This window comes from Sebastes umbrosus, chromosome 19 (genome assembly GCF_015220745.1).
Source record: "Sebastes umbrosus isolate fSebUmb1 chromosome 19, fSebUmb1.pri, whole genome shotgun sequence".
NCBI lineage: Eukaryota > Metazoa > Chordata > Actinopteri > Perciformes > Sebastidae > Sebastes > Sebastes umbrosus.
In genome coordinates, this window is record NC_051287.1 from 8874428 (window position 1) to 8896276 (window position 21849).

The following is a 21849-nucleotide window of genomic DNA, read 5'->3' on the forward strand; positions in this document are numbered from 1 at the left end:
GTTGTGTAGCGGGTTGACCGACGCTTTCACACTGAGATTTGAGGCACATACGATATGTGAATATTCACTGTCAGTGTGGTAAATCGCTAAAAGAATGGGAGGCTGCTGCAGCGATACAGTCATACATTAACGTTACAGCAGCAACAGACTGTCGTCTCCAACTAAAGCTCAGCCTACAGATAAAACTATATGGCTATTAAGATGTTGCTTACTTAGGGACAACATTTATCCTAACATGATTCAGAGATGTCTGGATAAGCAATATCCGGCCACTGTGTTGGACGGGGGAAGACTAAAGGGACATGGCGACGATCAACCTTAATTTATTAAGATATCGCGAATGCTTGGGTTTTGCAAAATATTTATAAGACGTGTATAAAACAACAGTTTGGTTAACAAGAGATGAATGCATACAAACTTGTCAAAATTGAAATCCAAACACACGTCAAATTGCATTGAAGTCTATGGGATCTTCGGGTTTCTTTCCCCCAAAAGGGGGCGCGGCCTTGACTTTTTGCGAAGTACCCTTATGTGCCGGTCTGATGTATTGATTCTTGTTATACCTAACTAACCTTACCATCTCTCATCTACACCCACTGGATTGGTGAGGCAGACTTCCTCCAGTAGCAACTGTATCTGCAGCCAGACTTTGTTGGAAGAACTCGTTATTAAGACTTTTTTCCCACCATAATCCTTGCTGGTACTGCTTGAAAATTGCTCTGTCGTTGCAGCCTGTCTCGCTGTCAGTCTTCCCTCTGGGGTACGCCAACTACTTTCTCGTTTCCTGTTTCCATCCTTGTTGCTACTGCCGCCGGCTTGTTAAAAGGTCAGTGTAGCTTGTGCGTTAATGGTGTGCTCAGCTCTTGCTCATATATTCTCCTCTCTCAGTCGAGCTCTGTGCAGCACGGCTGAGGCTGCAAGAGAAGTGAAGTCATGTCAAATACATAAAGCACTTTTTATGTACTTCTTTTCTTCTCTGAATTAGAACAAGGCAGAGAAACTGATGAAATCAAGACAATACATCAGCTTGAGTGTGCGCCAAGGTTATGAATTAGGTTTCCATTCAGTCAATTTTGTGTAAATAGAAACATTTGCAAACAATTGCAGTTCATTGGCAAGAAAAAAGAAGAAAGGCATCTTGAATCGACCACATTAAAGGTAAAATGAGCTCAGTCCTGATGGTGTGAGTGTGTGTGTTTGTCATCGGAGCCCCGAGGTATCAGGGCATTCCACAGGGACAAATAATGAATGACAGACGAGAGAGGAGAGCTCAGATGCCCCTGGAGCAGAAAAGAAGCTAAGGGTCGCTGTGGTGGGAGCTGAATTACTGATGTAGTATTCCTGATTCTATTAGAGAAAGTATAAAGCCTTCAACATGTTTCTTCCCTGTTCTACCCGAACGAGAAGATGTTGCATGGACTGATTGCCTGATCGTGACTTTTCAGCGAGCACCATCATCAGGTCATAATTCAATCACTTTGGTTTATGACTAAAAACCTTCGAAACTAAGAACATCATCAGCCTCGGCTGTACTTTGTTTATTGCTAATTAGCAAATGTTAGTATTACACAAACTGAACCCAAAACATGACCACCTTGGGGGAGGTAGCTAGAAAAGGCACTTGGAGAGCGCAGACTTCTACCGAGGCCAATCTGTTCCAAAATGTATTGGGTTCGTCCTTGGCCCATGCTACACTCTTCCACCAGGTTTCATGAAAATCGGGCCAGTAGATTTTCCGTAACCCTGCAGACAAACAGTCAAACAAACCGAACTGAAAACATAACCTTCTTGGCAATCTATGACTTTCTCCGAGAATTTACGTGACTTTGTACCAGGCACTTGGTTTTATGTTTGTATCTATAATATTGAAGGTATAAGGTACACACAAAAGAGGGATCCCAGAAACTGCAATAACTAGAAGGGCACTCAGAGAGCGCGGACCTCTACCAAGGCAATGCCCTATCTTGCGATATTAAAAAAAGTCAAAATAACTTTTTTATCCACTCCGTGATTTGGATCCACCCCAAAATGTAATGGGTTCGTCCTTGGCCCATGCTACACCCTTCCACCAAGTTTCATGAAAATTGGGCCAGTAGTTTTTCCGTAATCCTGCTGACAAACAGACAAACGAACCAAACCAAAAACATAACCTCCTTGGTGGAGGTAATAATCTTTGACTCCACTGGCATTTATCCAGACCCTGCTAAAGACTGAACTTCTTGTTCCATCTCTGCCTGCATCACTTTTTCTTTGTCAGTTTTTCTGGCAAATCACTGCAGACCTTAAGGTGGATTCTCACCCTCATTTCCATAAAGATGAATTTTTCATTCCCCCATCGGTTGTCATACCACAAAGCTTTGAAGGGCAATTCACTCCCATTGGTCCAGTGGAATAGGATGGAACTTTTTTCTTCACAGAAGTCTTCCAAATGATGAAAATATTTAAAGAAATTCACCATTGCAAACACTGCCACAAAGTTGGGTCATATTAGTCCTGCATTCCAGTGAGCAGTATTTAATATGCTTCATGATTAGTTTAACATGTGGCAGCGATTCTGTTGTGTTGATGCAGCCTGGTTTAACATATGCAGTTATTTTTATTTCTTAGCAGCTCTTTTTAGGTCTGGTACATCCTTTTTTTTCATTTTTCTTTGAAAGCATAAAAATGAAGGTGCTGACTGCCGGATCTCATTCATAGCTGCTAATTGAACATTCATTCAACCATTCAACCTACTGTACTGCATTGTGATGGAGACACTTACAAAATGAGATGCAGCCATGACGCTCACAGTGAATTAGTAAAAAAAGGGTTTCAGTCTCTGGTGTGCAGTAAATCTGAATTATTTTTTAGAGAGGGCGCTTGTTTTAAAAATAACCACAATGGCTACCTGACAGAAGAAAAAAAAAACACTCAATATTAAAAAAACTTTTTGTGTGCTAGTATTTTTGTTATTTGTAGGAAATGGGCACAAAAGATCTCTGGTATAATCTGTGCTGACAATATTTTGTCCCTGTAGAGCAAAATGTCCTTCACATCACTGTTTTTGTCTTGACAGCAGCAATGTTTACACATTTTTTCTAAGTCCTTCATACCTTTTTATTTCAGGCCGTTTTGTCGCAGTGGGCGCAGCCGTCAGCGATGACCAGGAGGATGAGACAGGTACCAATACCGAGCCACAGAGAGAGATCACTGGAGTCCTGCTGAGTCCGGCTCTGGATCAGGAGGAGTGGCGCTGCCTGAGGATCGTCTACCAGATCATCGGGTCGGGAAGACTGGAGGTCCTGCAGCGCATGGAGGGAAAGAGCTTTGACAGGCCGCTGTGGAGAAACCAGGATCCCTCTGACAGCTGGGTCATCTCAAGCATGGACCTGCAGAACAATACTGAGCCTTACAGGGTAAGATACTTTCAAAATAGTGTCCGATCTATGTTTAAAAAATTTTAAAGTTTTGCCTGAAATTTAAAAAAAACAAGGCCAAATTAAAATCAAAAGTTAAAATAATGGTCCCTGGAGGCTGCTTAGGTTTATTTTATATACTAATATGAAAATGTTGGATGAAACAAACATCATACAGACAATTGAACTATTCTTAGAGCCTTACTAGTGGCATTAAAAGCGTAATGTTTGTACTGGGGGTAGCACTATAGAGGAAAGGTCATTCAGTGTCTAAATGCAAAGTGTTCATCGTCTGAGGAGCTTTAATATGCTCATTCAATTTCATGTCTAACCGCTCGGTAGATTTTGATGCCTATACTGTGAAATTGAAAATATTGGCTTGATGGTGGCGTACCAGAAAAGGTCAGGGGGTCACCAAAAACATTTATTGCATTCATAATATGGGGACCATGAATATCAACAGCAGCATGTAAGTTCAAAATTGTTAGGAATCATGCAAAACACACTGAACAATAACATTGACGCCCAAAATTTGTGATGAGATTACTTATGATGAAAACTACTGAGGTAAAAATGGAAACTAGGGCTATCGAAGTTAATGCTGTAATAACGTAATAATAACGCGTTAACGTAAATTTGTTTTAACGCCACTGATTTCTTTAACGTATCAATGCAACTTGCAATTTTTAGGTTGTAGTGGGTTTATCAGTTTTAGAGCTAGAGTGAAGATACTGGTATCATAGCTTGTTGCTAAGGAGGTTAAATAGCACTCCAAACTTACGCAATCTCTGCAATTCTCCCTTTTCTAAAAGTACAGAGCTTCAAGATACTTCTTCAGTTAAACAAACAGTGGAGGTGTAGAAAACAACATTTCATGCTGTTGTTGACAAGAGGACAGATATAGGTTGATATTACACATGCAGGCCCAAATTGAGGCCAGCATGAAGTGTGTGGAGAAACACACACCTACACCCACACACATTATCCAAACACTGTGTGGGAGTAGTACAGCACATGTTTATATTATATGCAGAGGCAGAGCTGAATCTGACAGGGTCGTGACCTAAATAATGGTGAGTAAGGTATCTGCTATGTGTAGGCCTCCAGCACATAAACTATCACACTGACAAAATGTTCTGCTTTTTACTCTAAACTAAAATGACCTTATGCTGCTGTTTTAAAGTCCAAAAGTCAAAATGTATTGAAAAGAGATAGATGTTATCATTTACAAAATCCACAACATGTTTTTATCTAATGAAATATTCTGCTTCAATCCGTATTTGTTGGCGTCTAGCCTTTCAAAAACAACATTTTCCCTACAGTCAAAAACCTATTTGCTCTCCCATTTGCTGCACACAAATGGAGGCACACACTTATATTAACAGCACCACACACACACTCACATGTACAAGGACTGACCTCATGCATTAACATGTGTGCGCGTCTTCCTGTAAGTCCTTTCTTCATCTGGAAGTCATTTTACAGAAAACCTACCGCTCACCAGAGCTTTAACAGTAATTTAGATTTCTGTGCGTTTCATGCGTTTCACTTTCGCTGACCTTCTATGATGTCATTCCCGTGTCGCTCCATATCAAGGTTGCAGGGTATCAACTGAACATGTGTTGTTGATTAGGTTGTCATTGAAGGTAAACCTGGATTGAGTGCTGGGAGCAGCGTGGCCATCTTTGAGATCCACATCAGCCCCGGATACTGCCTGGGTCGGTGACTTCACACATACATCACTCACACATCTTGCTTAAAAGAAAAAGACAAAAATAATCATGTAATTCTGAATGCATACCATCTGTGCTCTGTTCCTTCAACTCACACACACATGAACATATTGGGTACATTATTAGCCTTTTGCAACCACACCCATAATAGCGGGTCTGTTTCTCATTTGTCTGCGTCTAGAGTGTGATTTTGAGGAGTCTCACCTGTGTGGATACAGTAATCAGTGGAACGCCAACGTAAACTGGTTTGTGGGAGGAGGCGGGGGTCAGCTAACCCACAACAACATACCAAATGACCACACATACAACAACAAGACAGGTGAGTATTATTCATACAAAGGTGTTTTTAGACAATGACTTAGAGCCCTGCTTGTTTCCATTTTGGGCGAAATGAGCATGTCTATTTACAGAAAATTCTTATTTTACATAGTTTTGTCTATAATTACTATCAATAACATTTACTCCCCACCTTAAAAGATAAGCCTGGCGTTACTCTATATATTTCGTTTTGTCAACAAATCCCATGAAAAGTCCAACAATCCATTAGTAAGTCTCTCAGTACTTCTCGACTCCGTCTGTGGCCTAAAACTAAAGATATAAATCTGTAAAAACGGGTCACTAATGTATAGTTTCTTTTTAAAAAATAGGCTCAATAATTTCCTAAAACAGCTGGGCACTGTAGTTTTTTGCAAACGTTACTCCAACATGAGTAAGTAGTGTATTTATTGGGGACTATTTTCAGATGCGGATTAATACACATTTTGTGATCTAGTGGGTATTTACAGATGCAAGACAGTGTATCTAGGTTTTAATGAAGGAACATGTCACCCAGTGTAACAATGTGGCTCACTGATGTGTTTTTAATAGTTTTTGGACAACAATGGAGCTCTAAATATTAGATATATCAGGCTTTGGGTGCACACACAATATTTGTTAGTAGGGTAATTTCATTATTGAATCTTCTGAGCTTCCTAAAGAAGAACATGATAGCTCATATTTACATTCCCACTCAGGTCACTTGATGTACGTGGACTCCATCTACGCCAAGACTTTCAAAGAAGTGGCCAAACTGGTGTCTCCCATGACGACGGTGCCGATGTCCGGCTGCCTGAGTTTTCAGTACCAGCGAAGCGAAGAGAGGGGGAACCTGTTCTCTGTTTTCACCAGAGACCGACTGGGTCAGTACCAGGAGCTGTGGAGGGCGGAGACAGAAAACGAGGACGACTGGAGAGGGACGGGGGAAGAATGGTTACCTGTGCAGGTGGACCTGAAGGCACCGTACTCTGTACAGGTCAGTATGAATATGTCATGTCAGTCTTTTTTGGCCCAAAGGCACCACGTGATGGACACGGTAGTTGTAGTACCGCGTTTGGCCACTACGAAAATTTGCTACAAAGCCCGGCGCTCTTCCTAACAGTGTTAACTTGGGGGGGGGGACCGGAGGGTGGGTGCTACGCTTCCCTGATGACATTGTGGGTGGGGACGCCATATGAGCATAGTACAGAGCGGTTAGCAGGGCCGGACCGGCTACATAAACAAAGCACAGAGACGCTCGGATTACAACGCACACAGAGGGAGAGGGACTTCATTCTCTACTCAGGTAGACATTACTCCTCTATATATTTACATAGCAAATGCTGTTATACAAATTTTCTGAATTTCAAACTTAGCACCTTTAAAATACAAAAATAATAGAAATGCATGCTGGTTTATTTGTGGTAGCAATACAAGTAAGAGAAAAGCCTCCAGTGAAACTAAAAGTAACATCCAAACGTCATTATTATTGATGAATTAACCTATATGCAGCATTGTAGGCGGTCTAACTATTCCATATGCAGCTGGAAAATTTTAATTATAAACATGAATATATACATGTTTGTATTTAAAATGTATTAACTCCTGAAATATAATATATATATATATATATATATATATTTTTCTTTTTGGTGAGCTGTGCCTTTGAATGTTTAGTTTGTGCAGAATGAATGAAGATTGTTGCTCAAAGTTGTACCTACGTTGTACATAAATTTCCCTCCTGTGTGAGGGTATACATCTGCATGCACATGATGGTGTGCATCTTTGTTTATGACTGTCTGTCTGCCTCTCCAGGTGGTCTTTGAAGTGTCCTTTAACAGCCCGAGAGGCGGACGCGTTGCAGTTGATGACATTTCCTTTTCTCCAGAGTTTTGCAGCACAGACACTGGTGAGCTGCAGCCACAGTCACTCACTGTTAATTCTAATTTCATAGTCATATTTATGATCTAATGCTTTCTGGCTGAACATCTAACATTTCAGGATTTTAAAAGGACTAATAGCTTAAAGCACCTTAGAGATAAAACCTTGGAGGTTCACATGTTGTGGGCATAAACATGTCAATCCTCAGGGTGGATCAAAGCTATGTGGCGTGCAGATTTTAATATTTTCTCCGTGCTGTTCAAAATTGATTCATCCTCTGGGGACTATACATCCATAACAAATGTCACTCTTGCTGATAAATCTTAAGTACTAAAATTAGAGCCACAAAAGTGTTCATAAAACATCAACACGCTGATTCCATGCATTTGTTCCACAGAGCCGACCTTTGACCCCTCCATCGCCAGCTGTAACTTTGAGTCAGGTTTCTGCCGCTACACCCAGGACCAGGTGATGTTGTCGTCGTGGAGGAGAGTGTCTGTGAAGCCCAACATATTTAGGAATGGAGACCACACCACAGGGGCAGGTGGGCTTAAACAACTCATAATGGATTTTAGAATATCTCTTATTATACTTAGGCTATGCATCTTCTATAGTAAGCCTACAATACTCCAATAGTATTCCAACTGGAACATTATAGGGTTAAGTTGGTGTGTTTAGTGTTAATAGATAAAGTGCTTCCTGTGTTATTTGGGGCTTATAGTAGGGGATCATTCAGGTTTTAGGAGTAGTGTCCCAGTCAGGATTTTGACCTAAAACTAAGCAATTTTACATCATTTTAGGACCATTATTATTACTAGTTAAATGATTATTTTATTATTCACACATATCACAGCCTTCGTCTGAATATTTAATTCTTCTGGAAATGTTTTCCCTAAAAAAGCAGATTCAGAAAACTTTTAAATACAGAGCTTTTTTTAGCTTATTGCTTTGGCACATTTACTCTCTGGTTCAGTAAATGCTTCCATCATAAGCTGGCGCTTTTATTTTTCATATTGCGAATATGTTAGTGATTACAACTTTAACAAGCTATTTGTTGGTGGCTTTGTATCCAGATAGTTCACACAGCATTAAAAACAAAGAAATCTCTGAGTGATGATGTGGGAAAACTAAGCTGGATTTGAGGCTGCAAAACAATTGAAAACTGTTGAAATTAAGATCAGTAACAGGTGCGAGTAGTGATGGGAACATTCATGGCAAGCAGATCCACAGGAAGAGGCGGTTTTGCAAGAAGATAAAGGCTGTCTTCTCCCTCCAGGATATTTCCTGTTGGCTCACTCCCGGCTGAGCCCACTCTCTGGTTACATTAGCCGCCTTATCGGTCCAACTCTGCCTGGGAACATGAAGTACTGCTTGAGATTCTACTACTCCCTGAGGGGTGAGTGGCACCCGAAAACTCTCCAGACTGAAGGATATTTGCCAGTTTGAGTCTAATGTGTGAAATTCTGTGCTGTGATTTATTTTTTTTTACTGACTCACCAAACAGAAATAACTTTGGCAACTGCAGGTTTCAACCAGACGGACCAGGCTCTCACTGTGTATCTGCAGCAGCAGCAGAGCAGCAGCCAGGAGAAGATCTGGACTCAGGGAGAGAGGTCCAGAGGAGTTTGGATCGCGACGGACGCCACCTTCCAGACATCACAGCCTGCCAAGGTCAGAGGAGAGGAAGTGGAAATATCGCATCAGTCAGAGTAACGGTGGAGAATGAGTGCGAGAAGGAAAGAGGGAAGGAAGGAGGGAAGGAAAGATCAAATCAAAGGATGTAAAGGGAAGGGAGTGAGTGAGGGAAGGAGAGTAAATTAATACATTAATGAAGGAAGGAACAAAGGAATAAATAAACAAACAAATTAATGAGTGAATAAATGAATGAATAAAGAAAGAAAGAAATGAAGGGAGGAACAAATGGAACAATGGAATAAATAAACACATGGATGCACAAAGGAAGAGAAGAAGGAGTTGGTAGGGATACAGACAAATAAACAAACAAATGCAAAAAGGAAGGAAAGAAGGAAGGAAGGGACAAACAAAAATGTACAAAAGAGATGGACAGAGGACAGGAGGCACTAAACACAAAGAATGAGGCTGATGGGAATGTCATTAGTTTTGCAGGTATTTGGTCATAAACCAAAGTATTGGACAACGGAAATCTTTGACCTGATAATAAAATTTAAAGGTACAGTGTGGTTGCAGATTGAAACCGAGTAACCCTCCGCTCACTCCTCCCTTTCCAAGACTGCGGTAACGTGAGCCGCCGAGTGCAAAACCATGGTTACGCCGTTCACCTTGCTTAGAGGCCATCCTTATCATAATAACACTAATTTAAGAGCGACAGAAGTCAGATGACGGCTGAAGGTACCACGGTTTTGCACTCTGCGGCTCACGTTATCGCAGTTACATAAGCGTGTCGGAGAACTACGGTGGCCTTCAGGTAACGTCAAAATGTGAAAGGCTTTCTAAAACTTCCTGGATGGTCTACAAAAATACGCCATCCCTGGAGCACTCTACGGGTCACCTGAAATATTATACACTGTACCTTTAAGGGATCACCAAAGTTAATGTGGAAGGAAGTAGGAAATGTAAAGCATGCAGGACAGAAAGAAGACTAAACACGCTAAACAGCTGGAATAACAAATAAAGAAACAAATTACTAAAAGATGCACTTCCTGTTCTGGTGTTCTCACTTCCTGTTCTGGTGTCGGAGCCTTTAAACTTGTGCTCTGTGAGTTTTTTAATTTCCTAAACAGCCACTGTTAGAGGACACAGTATCATGTGTTCATGTGCATGATAAGAATGAATTCCCCCAGATGACAAAGTGCTCAAAGGCTTTCTCCACTCTGGCCTTTTGTTCTTCACTTGACATATTGAACTGTTTTAAAACCCTCAGCGTTTGATTGATGATGTCTTTTCTTCCGCATGAGTCAGAGCAGAAGCAGCCACAACAAAGTGTTTGTAGTTTTGGTTCTATTTAGAGCTGATGGTGTAAATGAGCAGTGCTTGTAATTCCTCTGGGATGGTGGTTTACCTTTGCTGTCCAGGTGGTTTTTGTCAGCACCTGCAGGAGCTTCTGGGACTGCGGCTCCGTGGCGTTGGATGACATCAGCGTGAGCCTCGGAGACTGTGAGCTGACGGCAGGTAAAAACTGCAACAACAACAAAAAAAAATTAATTTGCATCAAAAAACAAACAATGATAGACAATCATGCTGTTTAGATGATGGCAGCCATGATTTCTGGAGGACATTGTAATCCAGTCTGGGAGTCAAGGCTGTCAAGATATGGAGAGCGTTCCTATTGGCTGTGCTCCGGGCGATGGGCGGTGCTTTGTATTTCCTCAACTGATTTCAACATGGCTGGCGGATCACAAACTTTCTCATTTTACATCTAAACAGTACACTACAAGATGTTTCTGAAAACATTTGAGGCGAGAAATATGCTTTACAGTAACAGAATATTGATTCATATTTGATCAGCGCTGCCTAGTTTGAATCGTTTGATCGGAGTTTGCGAGTGATTGACAGCTGCTCAGAGACGGCAAGGCTCCAGCTCAGCTCTGATTGGTTGTTTTCCTCCGGTCTGTGAATCTTGCAGATGTCATTAGGAGCACCGGAGGACACCTGTCTCATGCACTATTGTCAGGATATAGTGACCGTTTCAAAAAAATAACTTTTGTTTAATCATATTTGCTCCAATTCTACCCACAGCAGCTTTAAGATCAGAGTCCAGAGAGATGCAGCTCGTTGATAGTTGTGTTAACTGTCACAATAAAGTCTTACCTAACATGAAGAGTCATTTATGTTCCTGTTGCAGGTTCGCTGTCGTTGTCTCTGCCAGGACACTGTGACTTTGAAGCTGGCCTGTGCGGTTACACTCAGGAAAAGCACGGCGACGATGCCGACTGGGAGCTGAGGAAAGGGCAAACCCCGACCTCGTACACCGGGCCAAGAGGAGACCACACCATGGGAGTCGGTGAGGGTCCACTGCATCAACTCTCCTTCCAAGTCCACAATACTCTGCCTATAATGCACACAGAAAAAAAGAGATAGAAAAGGTTTCATTTTTCTTCTGTAGCACAAAAAATACAGACAAACCCGTTGACTTTTGATTGACAGGATACTACCTGCACATGGAGGCGTCGCCTATGCTGCCCGGTCAGAGTGTGCGGCTCCTGTCCCGACCTCTGAGGGGCTCCCGGGGGCAACAGTGTCTGCGCTTCTACTACCACATGTACGGCTCGGGCACGGGCCAGCTCAGCGTTCACCTCCACAAGGACGGAGAGGACGCGTTGCTGTGGCAACTGAGCGGCGAGCAGAGCATGGCCTGGCTGAGGGCCACAGTGGAGTACCAGAGTGACAGCCAGCATCAGGCAAGAGTGCAACTAAACCTCTCCTGACTGTTTTATATTTAAAGGCTGTGCGCTGGACTTGGGTGACCTTGACTGAAAGAAGATCATGGCAGCTGGCTTGTACACATTACAGCGCCTTTTTTTAAAGAATAACTTTTCTAGTGGTGCAGCCAATGACTATTGTCATTATTTTTCATTTCCATTTTATTCTATTTCATACTTCTACTCCACCACATCTCAGAGGAAAATTATGTACTTTATAATTCACTACATTTATCTGGAAGATATAGTTACTAGTTCTTTTTCGGATCAGGATTTTAAATTGAAGCTGTCTAATGAAGGTAATACACTTACTATGGATAAGTACCTCATACTGTACAACACCACTTCCAAAAACACGAACCATCCCTTTAAAAAACATTATGATAAGCTTATAAAATTCGATGCATTATTAAAGATTACACCAGTAGTTCCAAAACTTTTTGGCCATTTTAAAAGTCCAAAATATAAATAGAGACTTTGAAGCAGAACTTCTTTTTTCCTCTCCCATTAATCATCTCACGACTCCTCAGATTTCTCTGGTGACCCTTTGAAGAGGGCTTGACCCCTCTATTGGGAACCACCGGACTAAACTGCCTTACTGCATGTAAAGTAGTTCAAACTAGATCTCAACCAGCTATAACAGTAAAATGCTACTTACACATTGATGCATCAATATTAACAATCTAACATGTCATATATAATGAGTCACAAGCACTATATTGTTCTGCAGAATAAGTACTTTTACATTGATACTTAAAGTTAATTTTATTTAAGTAGGACTTTAAATGCAGGACTTTTATGTGCAATGGAATATTATTAATTAAGTAAAGGATCTGCGTATCACTCACAATGAGAATCTGATTGAGAAAATGTGTTTCAGATTGTTTTCGAGGCCACCAGGGGTTCATCAGTAAGGAGTGACATCGCCATTGATGACATTATCTTGGAGGGTGGACCCTGCCCAGGTAAACAGTCTATTTAAGATATTTGTTAAACACATGGCTAAAGATTAAACACTCAAAAATAAATCCACAGGATATGATCTGTAGCAGCTTCCTGATTTATTTTTGATTCCCCTGCAGAAGTGGAAATCAGAGCCACCGTGGGAACCTCCAACGAGATCGAGTAGAAGGCCAGAGGAAACCAGCTGCGTAGGATGCATGAACCCCCCCCCCCTGTTTTATTTGCACATTACAGACTCCTGACACCTGCATGCCAATCTGAACATGTAGGAGTGTGGGTTGACTTTTCTTGTAGTTCTGTTTTCATGGAGCAACACATATCAGCTGTGTCATAGTCGGCATTTCTCTCTTCACAGTAGCAGCAGAGAGTGTGTTTAACTGTGTTTTTCTTCACATTTATATGCATTAGATTAATGCTCATTGCTCAAATAAAGCTAGAAGGTTATTCACCATGATTTGGGGTTTTCTTTTCACGGGTAACTGTAACTGTAGCATGATCTGCCAATTAATCAGGGGAGACTGATCATTTTGGTATCGTTACTGAAACTCAGGTAGTGAGTCTCCATCTCCATCTCCATCTCCAACATGTCCTTAGTTAGGACCACATAACTAGAGGGACAATGACAGAACATATATTGACATAGATAAGAAATATAAAATATGGATTTGAACTCACCAGTAAACTGCAACTACAATCCCCACGGGTCAGAGTTGTCCCTGAGAAAGTAAAGCACATTTCTTCTGAACCATCATTACATAAGCAGTCAGACACAGAATGGATAACAACATAAAGTATGATTTCAAGATTATTCAGTGAAGCAAACTTTAACTTTTAGTGTGATAATGCTGCCTACTGGTGGCCAATATCGATATTTGAAAGTTTTTTTTAAAAATTGGACAATATTAGTTTGTTCCTGTTTTATAAAACATTTTGAAAACACATTTTTTTCATGACAGTGCACAAATCCCCTTCTGCCTCCACTTTGCTTCTGCAGATGTTTTGCCCACCATGCATTTTCTTTAAAGGGGACCTATTATGCTTTTGTGCTTATTTCCTTTCCTTTAGTGTGTTATATCGTTTTTTGTGCATTAAAAAGGTCTGCAAAGTTACAAAGCCCAAAGTCTACGCCAAAGCAGAGAGGCAGAGAGCCTTTCACCTTTTCATGCCTTTATGCCCCGTCTGGTAGAAGGCCACTGTAGTTTTCCAACACGCTCAGAAGGGAGGGGTGAACGGAGGGGTATTCAGCTGATTGCAATCTGCAACCACACCACTAGATGCCGCCGAATCCTACGCACTGCTCCTTTAAGTGAAATTTTATGTGAAATATGATGTCTTTATCTATCCCCTATTGAATAATGTGTTATACAGTTATATACGAACAAGCCGTCAGCCCGAAAACATTTATGCATAATATGATTTGGCCTCGCTTTAACTGTCAAATGAAGCCCGATTTATTGCACAAAGGAAGTGCGTCAACCATTGTGCAACCAAAACAGGAAGAGGAATAGTGCTTTTGTTTTCCCAGTAGCTATCGGTAGTGGCTATCCCAAAAAGCCACCAAAAGAGTATCAATGGAAGCTCTTTGCAGTTTCCATTCCCAGCAGCAGAAATGGCAGATGGTGGAACATTTGAAGTAACTCTGGAAAACAAAACGTTTTGTTAGTAGTTGCTCGGCTCTGAGGAAAACAGAAAGTGATCCGGTTATCTTTGTGGCAGTTGTCTGCTTCCACTTTAAGTGTTGTAATAAATATTTCTACAGTAAAAACGTCAAATAGTAAAGTCAGTTAAATACTGAATGTTTGGAGCAGGAGAAATTCAGAACAAACACAAAAACTAAATGCAGCTGACACAAAGATAAAACCAATATATTCAGATTTATTTAACCACATACATACATATACTGTACAGTTCAATGTAAAAAGAGACTGCTGAATCGGTAAAGTTTCATTTGGTCCAACAGATGGTCGTTACATGATACACGTCCCGTCTTTCAGGTATTTCATGGACTCCATCTGCTGCGTCATTGCCAGAACTTCATGAAATCCTGTGCTGAGTCCAGACATGTGCTGGAAGTACGCCTCCTTCTCCACCTGGACCGACAGATTATTCACCCCGGCGTCTTTCAAAATTGCCGTCACCTACGAATCAGGGGGAACCACACAGACCAATCAGAACGGTCAATGACCCTAAAGCAAAATGTCACAGCGATCTACCCGAGGATTCATCTTCTAGGGAGCGTGAATACAAAATGACTCATCAATTATTCTCCAAATAACAAACACGGATCTTGGATCAAACTGTTGTCGGCTGGTATGATGATGTTAAGCCCTCAAGATATGAAGTCTGCAGTGAAACGGCAGCATGACTCTCGATTCTACTGTTTGTACCGACCTGCTGTACGATCCTCTGCTCCACCACATCTGCCATGATCTGGAGGTGGATGGTCCCTGCGACCATGTTGGCTGAATGCCTCCAGAAATGAGAGTCTCTGTACGACAACACTCCTTCGATCTTCTCAATCTGAAATAACACTCAGTAAAATTAACACCAGGGCAACACTGGCCTCTGTTTTTCGATTGGAGAATTTATAAAATTTTGCGTTCTCTTGCTAATTCCTCAAGATTACAACCCTATTTTTAAGTGGAATAGAAAACAGATTTGCCCAAACGTCTCCATACTTTGATGGGCAGTAAAACCACCATCTGTTAGAGAAAACTGCAGTAACTACTTTGTCCTCATCACATGCGACTCCTCACCTTTTCCAGCGCACTGTTCAGGTCCTTTTCATTTTCTTGAGGTATTCGTAGAAGAAGAACCTCGCAGGCGTCCTTCATCAGAGGGATGACGCTGAGAAAAATGAGCGTGGCGATGAAGAGCGAGCAAATAGGGTCTGCGATCAACCAGCCGAACTGACGGATGAGGATGGTGGAGATGATCACGCCGACGCTGCCCAACGTGTCAGCCAGGACATGGAGGAAAACACCTGGAAGGAAAAAAACATGAGAATTTTATTATGCTGTAACTTCTTTCCACAAAGCGCTTTTAGTTTATCAACAGAAACACACACCTCTCATGTTAGCGTTCATGCCTCCGCCCCCGGAGCCATGAGCGTGCCCGTGTCCGCCGTGCCCATGACTGCTGTGCCCGTGTCCGCTATGTGCGTGCCCTCCGTGAGAGTGGCCGTGACCTCCGTGGCTGTGCTCGCTGTGGGAGTGGCCGTGGTGCGAGTCGCGGTGGTCATTTGACGAGCAGCTTTTGCCGCCGTGGGCGTGAGCGTGAGCGTGACTGAAGGCGCAGATACCCACCAGGTTGACCAGTAAGCCTCCGACAGACACCGGCTGCAGGAGACAAAAAAATGACACGCAGAGTTCAGACTGATTCGATAAAAGACCATCAATAAGTGATGGCAGAGAGATGTTTGAAATATAAATATCTGGGGAGGAGTATAAGCAATAGCAGATACTTGAAAATGAAATGAAAAGGTAAAGACATGATCAGGACATACCAGGACACAGCAAATAACTGTTACTAAAGTTGGACAGATTGGAGCAAACCTGTCCAACTTTAGTAGCCTTTACATTAAGTGGTAGATGCAGTTTACTCACAGTCAGCATGTCTGTGTTTATATTAGGGGGATCCAACACACGGGTGACCGACTCGACAAAGACAAAGAAAGCGATGACCATCAGGAACAGGCCATTGATAAATCCAGAAAGTATTTCCACACGACCGTACCTGCAAAAAACAAGAGTCAAATTTAACATCCGACTGAATTTTAAATGATTTACATTTTTTTTAATACATACATAAATACACTGATTTAAAAATAAATATAAAATAAATAATAAATAAATAACAAATGCAAATATAAATTAATTAATAAGAAACAAATACATCAATTAATAAAAAGGAAAATTTAACAGAGGAGTAAATAAATATGGGATTTAATACAAATAAATAAATAAATCTAAAATGTATGTCACATTTTATCAATTAATTAATGGCTACATGTATTTAAATATTATTTTTGCTAAATTTAATGACATATCTATTTATTTATTGAGTCATTTATTGCCCTCAATACTTTCCACATGTTTTTGTGGACTTTACCCATAGGAAAAGATCCTTGTAGCTTTCCAGCGACTCATGAGGGCAGCAAACAAGCCCAGGACTAAAGCCGAGCAGTCAAACAGCATGTGGAAGCCGTCAGAGATCAGTCCCAGACTGTTGGTCCAAACGCCATAAAACAGCTCCACGAAGGTGAATGCCTGAAACATGCAGAGCAACAAACCTCTAAATAACAAAAGAGAAGTCAAACCCAACTCTACACACCAATCCCAAGTTTGAAAAAGACAGTCATAAATATTTTCTGAGAACAAAAATACATTTGAAATATTTATTTTCTATTATATTTTTCTTTTTTATAAATATGACATCCCTATGTCTCAAAAACCAAAAACTTATTTTATCATATTTTTTGTCAGAAACAGTCAAATTTAATTATGTAGAATGTAAAAATATCAGAAGTATCAGTCCATCATATGTTGGAAATATTTTTTCCCACACAACTGTCACTAGATAATGAGATGCAGAGCAAGAGCAGTTTGTAGAGAACATCCCTGCAATAACTGTCTTATTTACGTACCAGGTTAAGACACAGGAAGTAGAAGATCTGCCTGGAGTCGTATTCCTCCAGGATCTGTTTCAGGGAATCTTTGATGAACCGTGGGAGGGACTGCGACGTGTGCTGCAGGGCGTCACCCATGAAGTTGTACAGAGGAGTCCCTTCAGGGGAGTAACCCACCAGGGTGCCCTTCTGACCTTTTCTTGATGGAGACGAGAGAATACTGGAGGCTGCAGGGAGAGATGAGGGAGGAGAACAGATACACCTTTAACTTAATAATATGGACAGACAACACCAGGAACTTGTTTAAGCGCTTTTCAGTGAAAATGGTGAAATACAGAAACATCCATAAGTGCTTTGCCAGTGCTGCTGGGCATGTACACCCAAGAAGTGGGACGATCTGAGGTAGGTTTTAAATGATGACGACTACATGATGATTACAATTTCAACTCAGTTCTATCTGCAGCTGTTACTTACAAATGATGAAGAAGATTGCGCTGACCAGCACTCCTCCAGAAAGCACGTGCTCCGTGCTGACCTCCTGGGGCGGTTTGCTCATGGAGCGAAGCTGGTCGGTCAGCGGGTGAGTCCAGAAGTTGGCTAGAAGCAGGGCGCTGAGGAAGAGGGTGATGGCGCCGTAGCGGGCGCACCTTGGCGCCTCCATCTTCTGGTTGCAGATGGCCTCGACGTAAAACTCCAGGATCATTACAGAGAGGATGATCATCCCAAACGGCAGGATGAGGGCCGACCATGATTCTACTTTACTCTGGAGACGGAGTGAAAAAGCAGTCAGTGAGGAGGTCAAATAAATGATCATCTGAGTGACATAGATGAAGACAAAAATTAAGACTTTACTCATCTGACCGTAAACACACGTAGTTTCAATTCACAGTATGAAGACATGGAACTAAAGAAGATACATATACAGTAGGCTTCCTGTTTATATGGTCATATATGCAGTACAGTCCAAGTAATTTAAGAATTCGTTCTATGTTTGAATAAGGTGGTGAACACAATTACAGAAACAGATAGCAATGTAAATTTAATTATCTAAAGAAAAAGAACAGCTCACTTTGTCTATGTAGTTTTCCAACTTGCATTTCTCCATTTTTTTTTTTTTACATGGTCTGTGGTGCACTTACTTCTGTGGTTGCTGAGAGCACTATGACCCAGGGCAGCAGCACCATAGAAGATACCAGGTTGTCAAGAGCATAGAGGCGTTTGGCACCACCAATTTCTACAGACAGTTTCCTGGAGGCCGTGTGGAAGCCCACCTTCAGGCACAGGGAGGCCACCAGCAGCACTACACCTCCCTGACAGGAAGAACGGGAAGATAGAGGGAGGAAAATTAATTTAGAAAGCGAAACACTTTGCTATACTTCTGTAGGCAGTAATAAACATTAAATTTACTCTGTGATACGGCATTTGCTTACTTTGTGATCTGCAACCCCTAAAAATGCAATGGCGGTGTAGAGGAAATGAGTGAGCGCGCTGTCATGATGTCCCTCAGCTGGTTAGAAGATGAGTCAAGGCAAACACGATACAAACAGAGAAATATGATAAACACAAACACATCAGGTCAATAGGAAAAAGCTGTAACTGCTGCCCCTCATGAGGAGCGAAGGATACGGTGCTCGGCCATCTTCGCCATGAGATCGTCGTTGTCGAAGAGGAGGAGGCAGATCACAGCGATGATGAAGAGAGCAGCGCCTCTGGTCTGCACAAAGTCACAGACAAACCAACAGCTTATTACATACTCCTACCACAGTGATAACCTGAGGAAGTATACACAGTCCAACACGGTTGCTTCATTTGGGGACAGGTTTCTGATTGTTGTGTGAACTTGTGGCCTCCTACCTTGGACGGCCCCCCTCCTGAGCTTGTGAACAGGACACCGAGGAGAGCAATGACCACCACATCACTGTGCTCAAAAAGCAACAATGTCCTGTAAAAGACAAGACCCCGATTTGAATCACGCCATGAGCACAACAGAGTCTGGATCTTTTTTAAAATGTTGTCCCCATTAGTCACTTAGATACATTAAAGTTACCCTTTAACTGCTATGAAAAACACACTCTAACACACATTTATGTTGACATTTTACCTTAGAGGTCCACAGAGAGTCAGACCGAAGAAGCCCAGGAGGGATATGACACAGCTGAAAACAGCATGCTTTAGTAACTTTATCCACTACAAAGAAAACAGATTTTAAAAAGAAAACAGATGAATTAATAATGGCAGGTTGAAACTGTGGCTTTACAATGTCTTTAATGAAAAAGATGTCTTTTACTTTTATAAAGCTCAACCGTAACATTTCTTAAAACACTACAGACAACAGGTGGGTAAAAGATCTAACAAATATTTACAGTGTGTGCCAACACTGTTATGTCAAATGAAGTAGAAATGGCAGATGAAGCTAAGAGCAACAGGGAAAAATCTTTTTCTTAAATGAAGCAAAGAAGAAATCCAACAAACCTGTCTTTTTGAGATGACTTTGCCAGAGGAGAAAGGCTTTTGAAAGAAAAGCAGAATAACGGCACTCCTGAGAAATGAGAAGGATCAATGTCAGCATGTTGTCATCATCCATAATACAAAAAAACTAAGTAATAATAATACACAATAACAAGTGCAAGTAATAAGCATAAGAGTACTTACCCTAATTTTAGTATAAAGATGAACTGGACAATGTGAACAACTTTGAGGATATCGTAAGATTCAAAGATCCCAAGAGCTTTGAGGACCTTTGTGACAAACAGTAAAACTATGTATCTGGTTAACCTGAGGAGGAAAAGGACAAAGACAAATGTATTAGTACTGGAGAGAAACAAACAACCATTCCATTAAAGCTTTTTTATTTGTATTATTTATTCATTATTATCATTATTATTTTTATTATTATATGTATGTAAGTATGTATATGTGTATGTGTGTATATGTATATATGTATGTATGTATATGTATATGTGTGTGTTTGTATGTAGGTATGTATATATATTTTTTTTTTATTTTTATTTTTATTTTTTTCTATTATTATTATTATTATTATTACATGACTTATTTACGGATACTCTCGCTGTGTTGTATTCTCTACAATTTTAATTTCATGTATCCATGATTGAGAATCAGTTATGTCTTTTGTGGCCAGCTGTGGCTTTCTGTGTGTATGTTGTTGTCAGGTATGATTGATTGATTGATGTGTTGTTCAGAAAAACACAAATTAACTTTCCCTGTATTATTGACAACTAATAAAAAAGACCTTTGAAAGAGAAAGGTTTTGCACACCCATTGAGCTTTTTGCACATTACATTAACCCTCTGAGACTCACAATAGACCCATTTTTGACCATACATACACACTAAACAACTAATCAATTGATAGTATACTGAGATAATAATCATTAGTGCATTAGTGTCAGCTGATAAACAAACTGTAACATGGATTACAGACAGTAATCTGCTGATTAAATGTCAACAAAATACAAACAAGCACAGTTCTATTGATTATTGACAACTAATAAAAAAGACCTTTGAAAGAGAAAGGTTTTGCACACCCATTGAGCTTTTTGCAAATTACATTAACCCTCTGAGACTCACAATAGACCCATTTTTGGCCATATATACACACTAAACAACTAATCAATTGATAGTATACTGAGATAATAATCATTAGAAACTGTAACATGGGCTACAGACAGTGATCTGCTGATGTCAACAAAACACAAACAATAACTCCAGTTAGGATGAGATTAAAGTCAGATTAACAGCAGATACATACCTAGAATTGGGCACTTCCACCATGCCCAGCTTCCCTCCTGAGAGCATGTTGCTGCTGTATTTATCCTCCATCTTCAAGCACCTAAACACCCAGTATTTATGTCCCCAATATGCTAAACATCACTGTTACCTGAAGAGTTAAGATATAAACCACCCTAGAAAATGTACAGGTGAACAATATGACCACTCTCTGTCTGGCTATTATTCATTCTGCGTCTTAAAGTGAACTGAATTTGTAAAAATAAAGTGTAAACAGGCTCAAACCTGCAGGCAGCCTGTTAGCTAGTTAAGGCTAGTTTTAACTTATATGTTATCTTCTAGCTTCGCCACGTCCTCTGTGTGTCATACACGACAACAAACACATGTAGTCGCTTAGTTAGAGGTAGATAATGAACAATATTAAGGCTGAGTTAAGCCACATTAACAGCTAGAGCCCGTAATGAAAGAGTAAAACACCCAGAGCAGCCAAAACCAAAGAGCCACAGCACTTCCGGACACGGTAAACAAAAGTCCACGTCACGTGTGTGTGTTAGTGACGTTGATGCTGCGCAGTCCGGTTCTGCGCAGGAGCCACGATTCTGATTTTAATACTTAGAATATTTACTTTAGTTTTATATTAACCCTTTGCTTGTTTTGTGTTTTATGTTACTTTTTTTACTTACTTACTTACTTACTTTTTTCTTAATTTTTTTTAGGTTTGTTTGTTTTTATTTATCCCTTTATTTACTGTATGTATAATATATATATATGTAATATAATTATATGTATTTAATACATTTTAAATAT

General features: G+C 40.7%; 2 protein-coding genes across 2 annotated transcripts in view; one reads left to right on the forward strand and one right to left on the reverse strand.

Annotated features, from left to right (window-relative positions):
* LOC119477958 (MAM domain-containing protein 2-like) overlaps positions 1–13120 on the forward strand; it is a 16447-nt gene extending 3327 nt beyond the window's left edge. Inside the window, exons 3-15 of the mRNA XM_037752261.1 lie at positions 3106–3395; positions 5029–5113; positions 5310–5447; positions 6142–6419; positions 7238–7331; positions 7701–7847; positions 8580–8699; positions 8829–8974; positions 10357–10453; positions 11127–11285; positions 11429–11682; positions 12584–12668; positions 12786–13120. Of these exons, the coding sequence (XP_037608189.1) occupies positions 3106–3395; positions 5029–5113; positions 5310–5447; positions 6142–6419; positions 7238–7331; positions 7701–7847; positions 8580–8699; positions 8829–8974; positions 10357–10453; positions 11127–11285; positions 11429–11682; positions 12584–12668; positions 12786–12832 (1940 nt within the window). The 3' untranslated portion in view covers positions 12833–13120. The remainder of the gene's footprint in view (positions 1–3105; positions 3396–5028; positions 5114–5309; positions 5448–6141; positions 6420–7237; positions 7332–7700; positions 7848–8579; positions 8700–8828; positions 8975–10356; positions 10454–11126; positions 11286–11428; positions 11683–12583; positions 12669–12785) is intronic.
* Positions 13121–14521: 1401 nt separating this feature from the next.
* Positions 14522–21596, reverse strand: slc30a5 (solute carrier family 30 member 5). The gene is made up of 16 exons (XM_037753502.1): positions 21065–21596; positions 19946–20068; positions 19766–19832; positions 19395–19480; positions 19148–19235; positions 18920–19007; positions 18724–18800; positions 18433–18603; positions 17768–18056; positions 17312–17520; positions 16777–16934; positions 16272–16401; positions 15734–16004; positions 15423–15649; positions 15058–15186; positions 14522–14804 (listed from the first exon to the last, which is right to left on the reverse strand). Exons 1-16 carry the CDS (start codon positions 21133–21135, stop codon positions 14634–14636), a joined length of 2355 nt encoding a protein of 784 aa, XP_037609430.1. The 5' UTR covers positions 21136–21596; the 3' UTR covers positions 14522–14633.
* Between the last annotated feature and the right edge of the window lie 253 nt (positions 21597–21849).

Coding starts and splice junctions, on each gene's coding strand:
- slc30a5 (XM_037753502.1), bottom strand. CDS start 21,135: ATGGAGGATAAATACAGCAGCAACATGCTCTCAGGAGGGAAGCTGGGC. Junction 17,521..17,767: donor CGCAATCTTCTTCATCATTT/GTAAGTAACAGC, acceptor CTCTCCCTGCAG/CCTCCAGTATTCTCTCGTCT. Junction 16,005..16,271: donor TAAACACAGACATGCTGACT/GTGAGTAAACTG, acceptor TGTCTCCTGCAG/CCGGTGTCTGTCGGAGGCTT.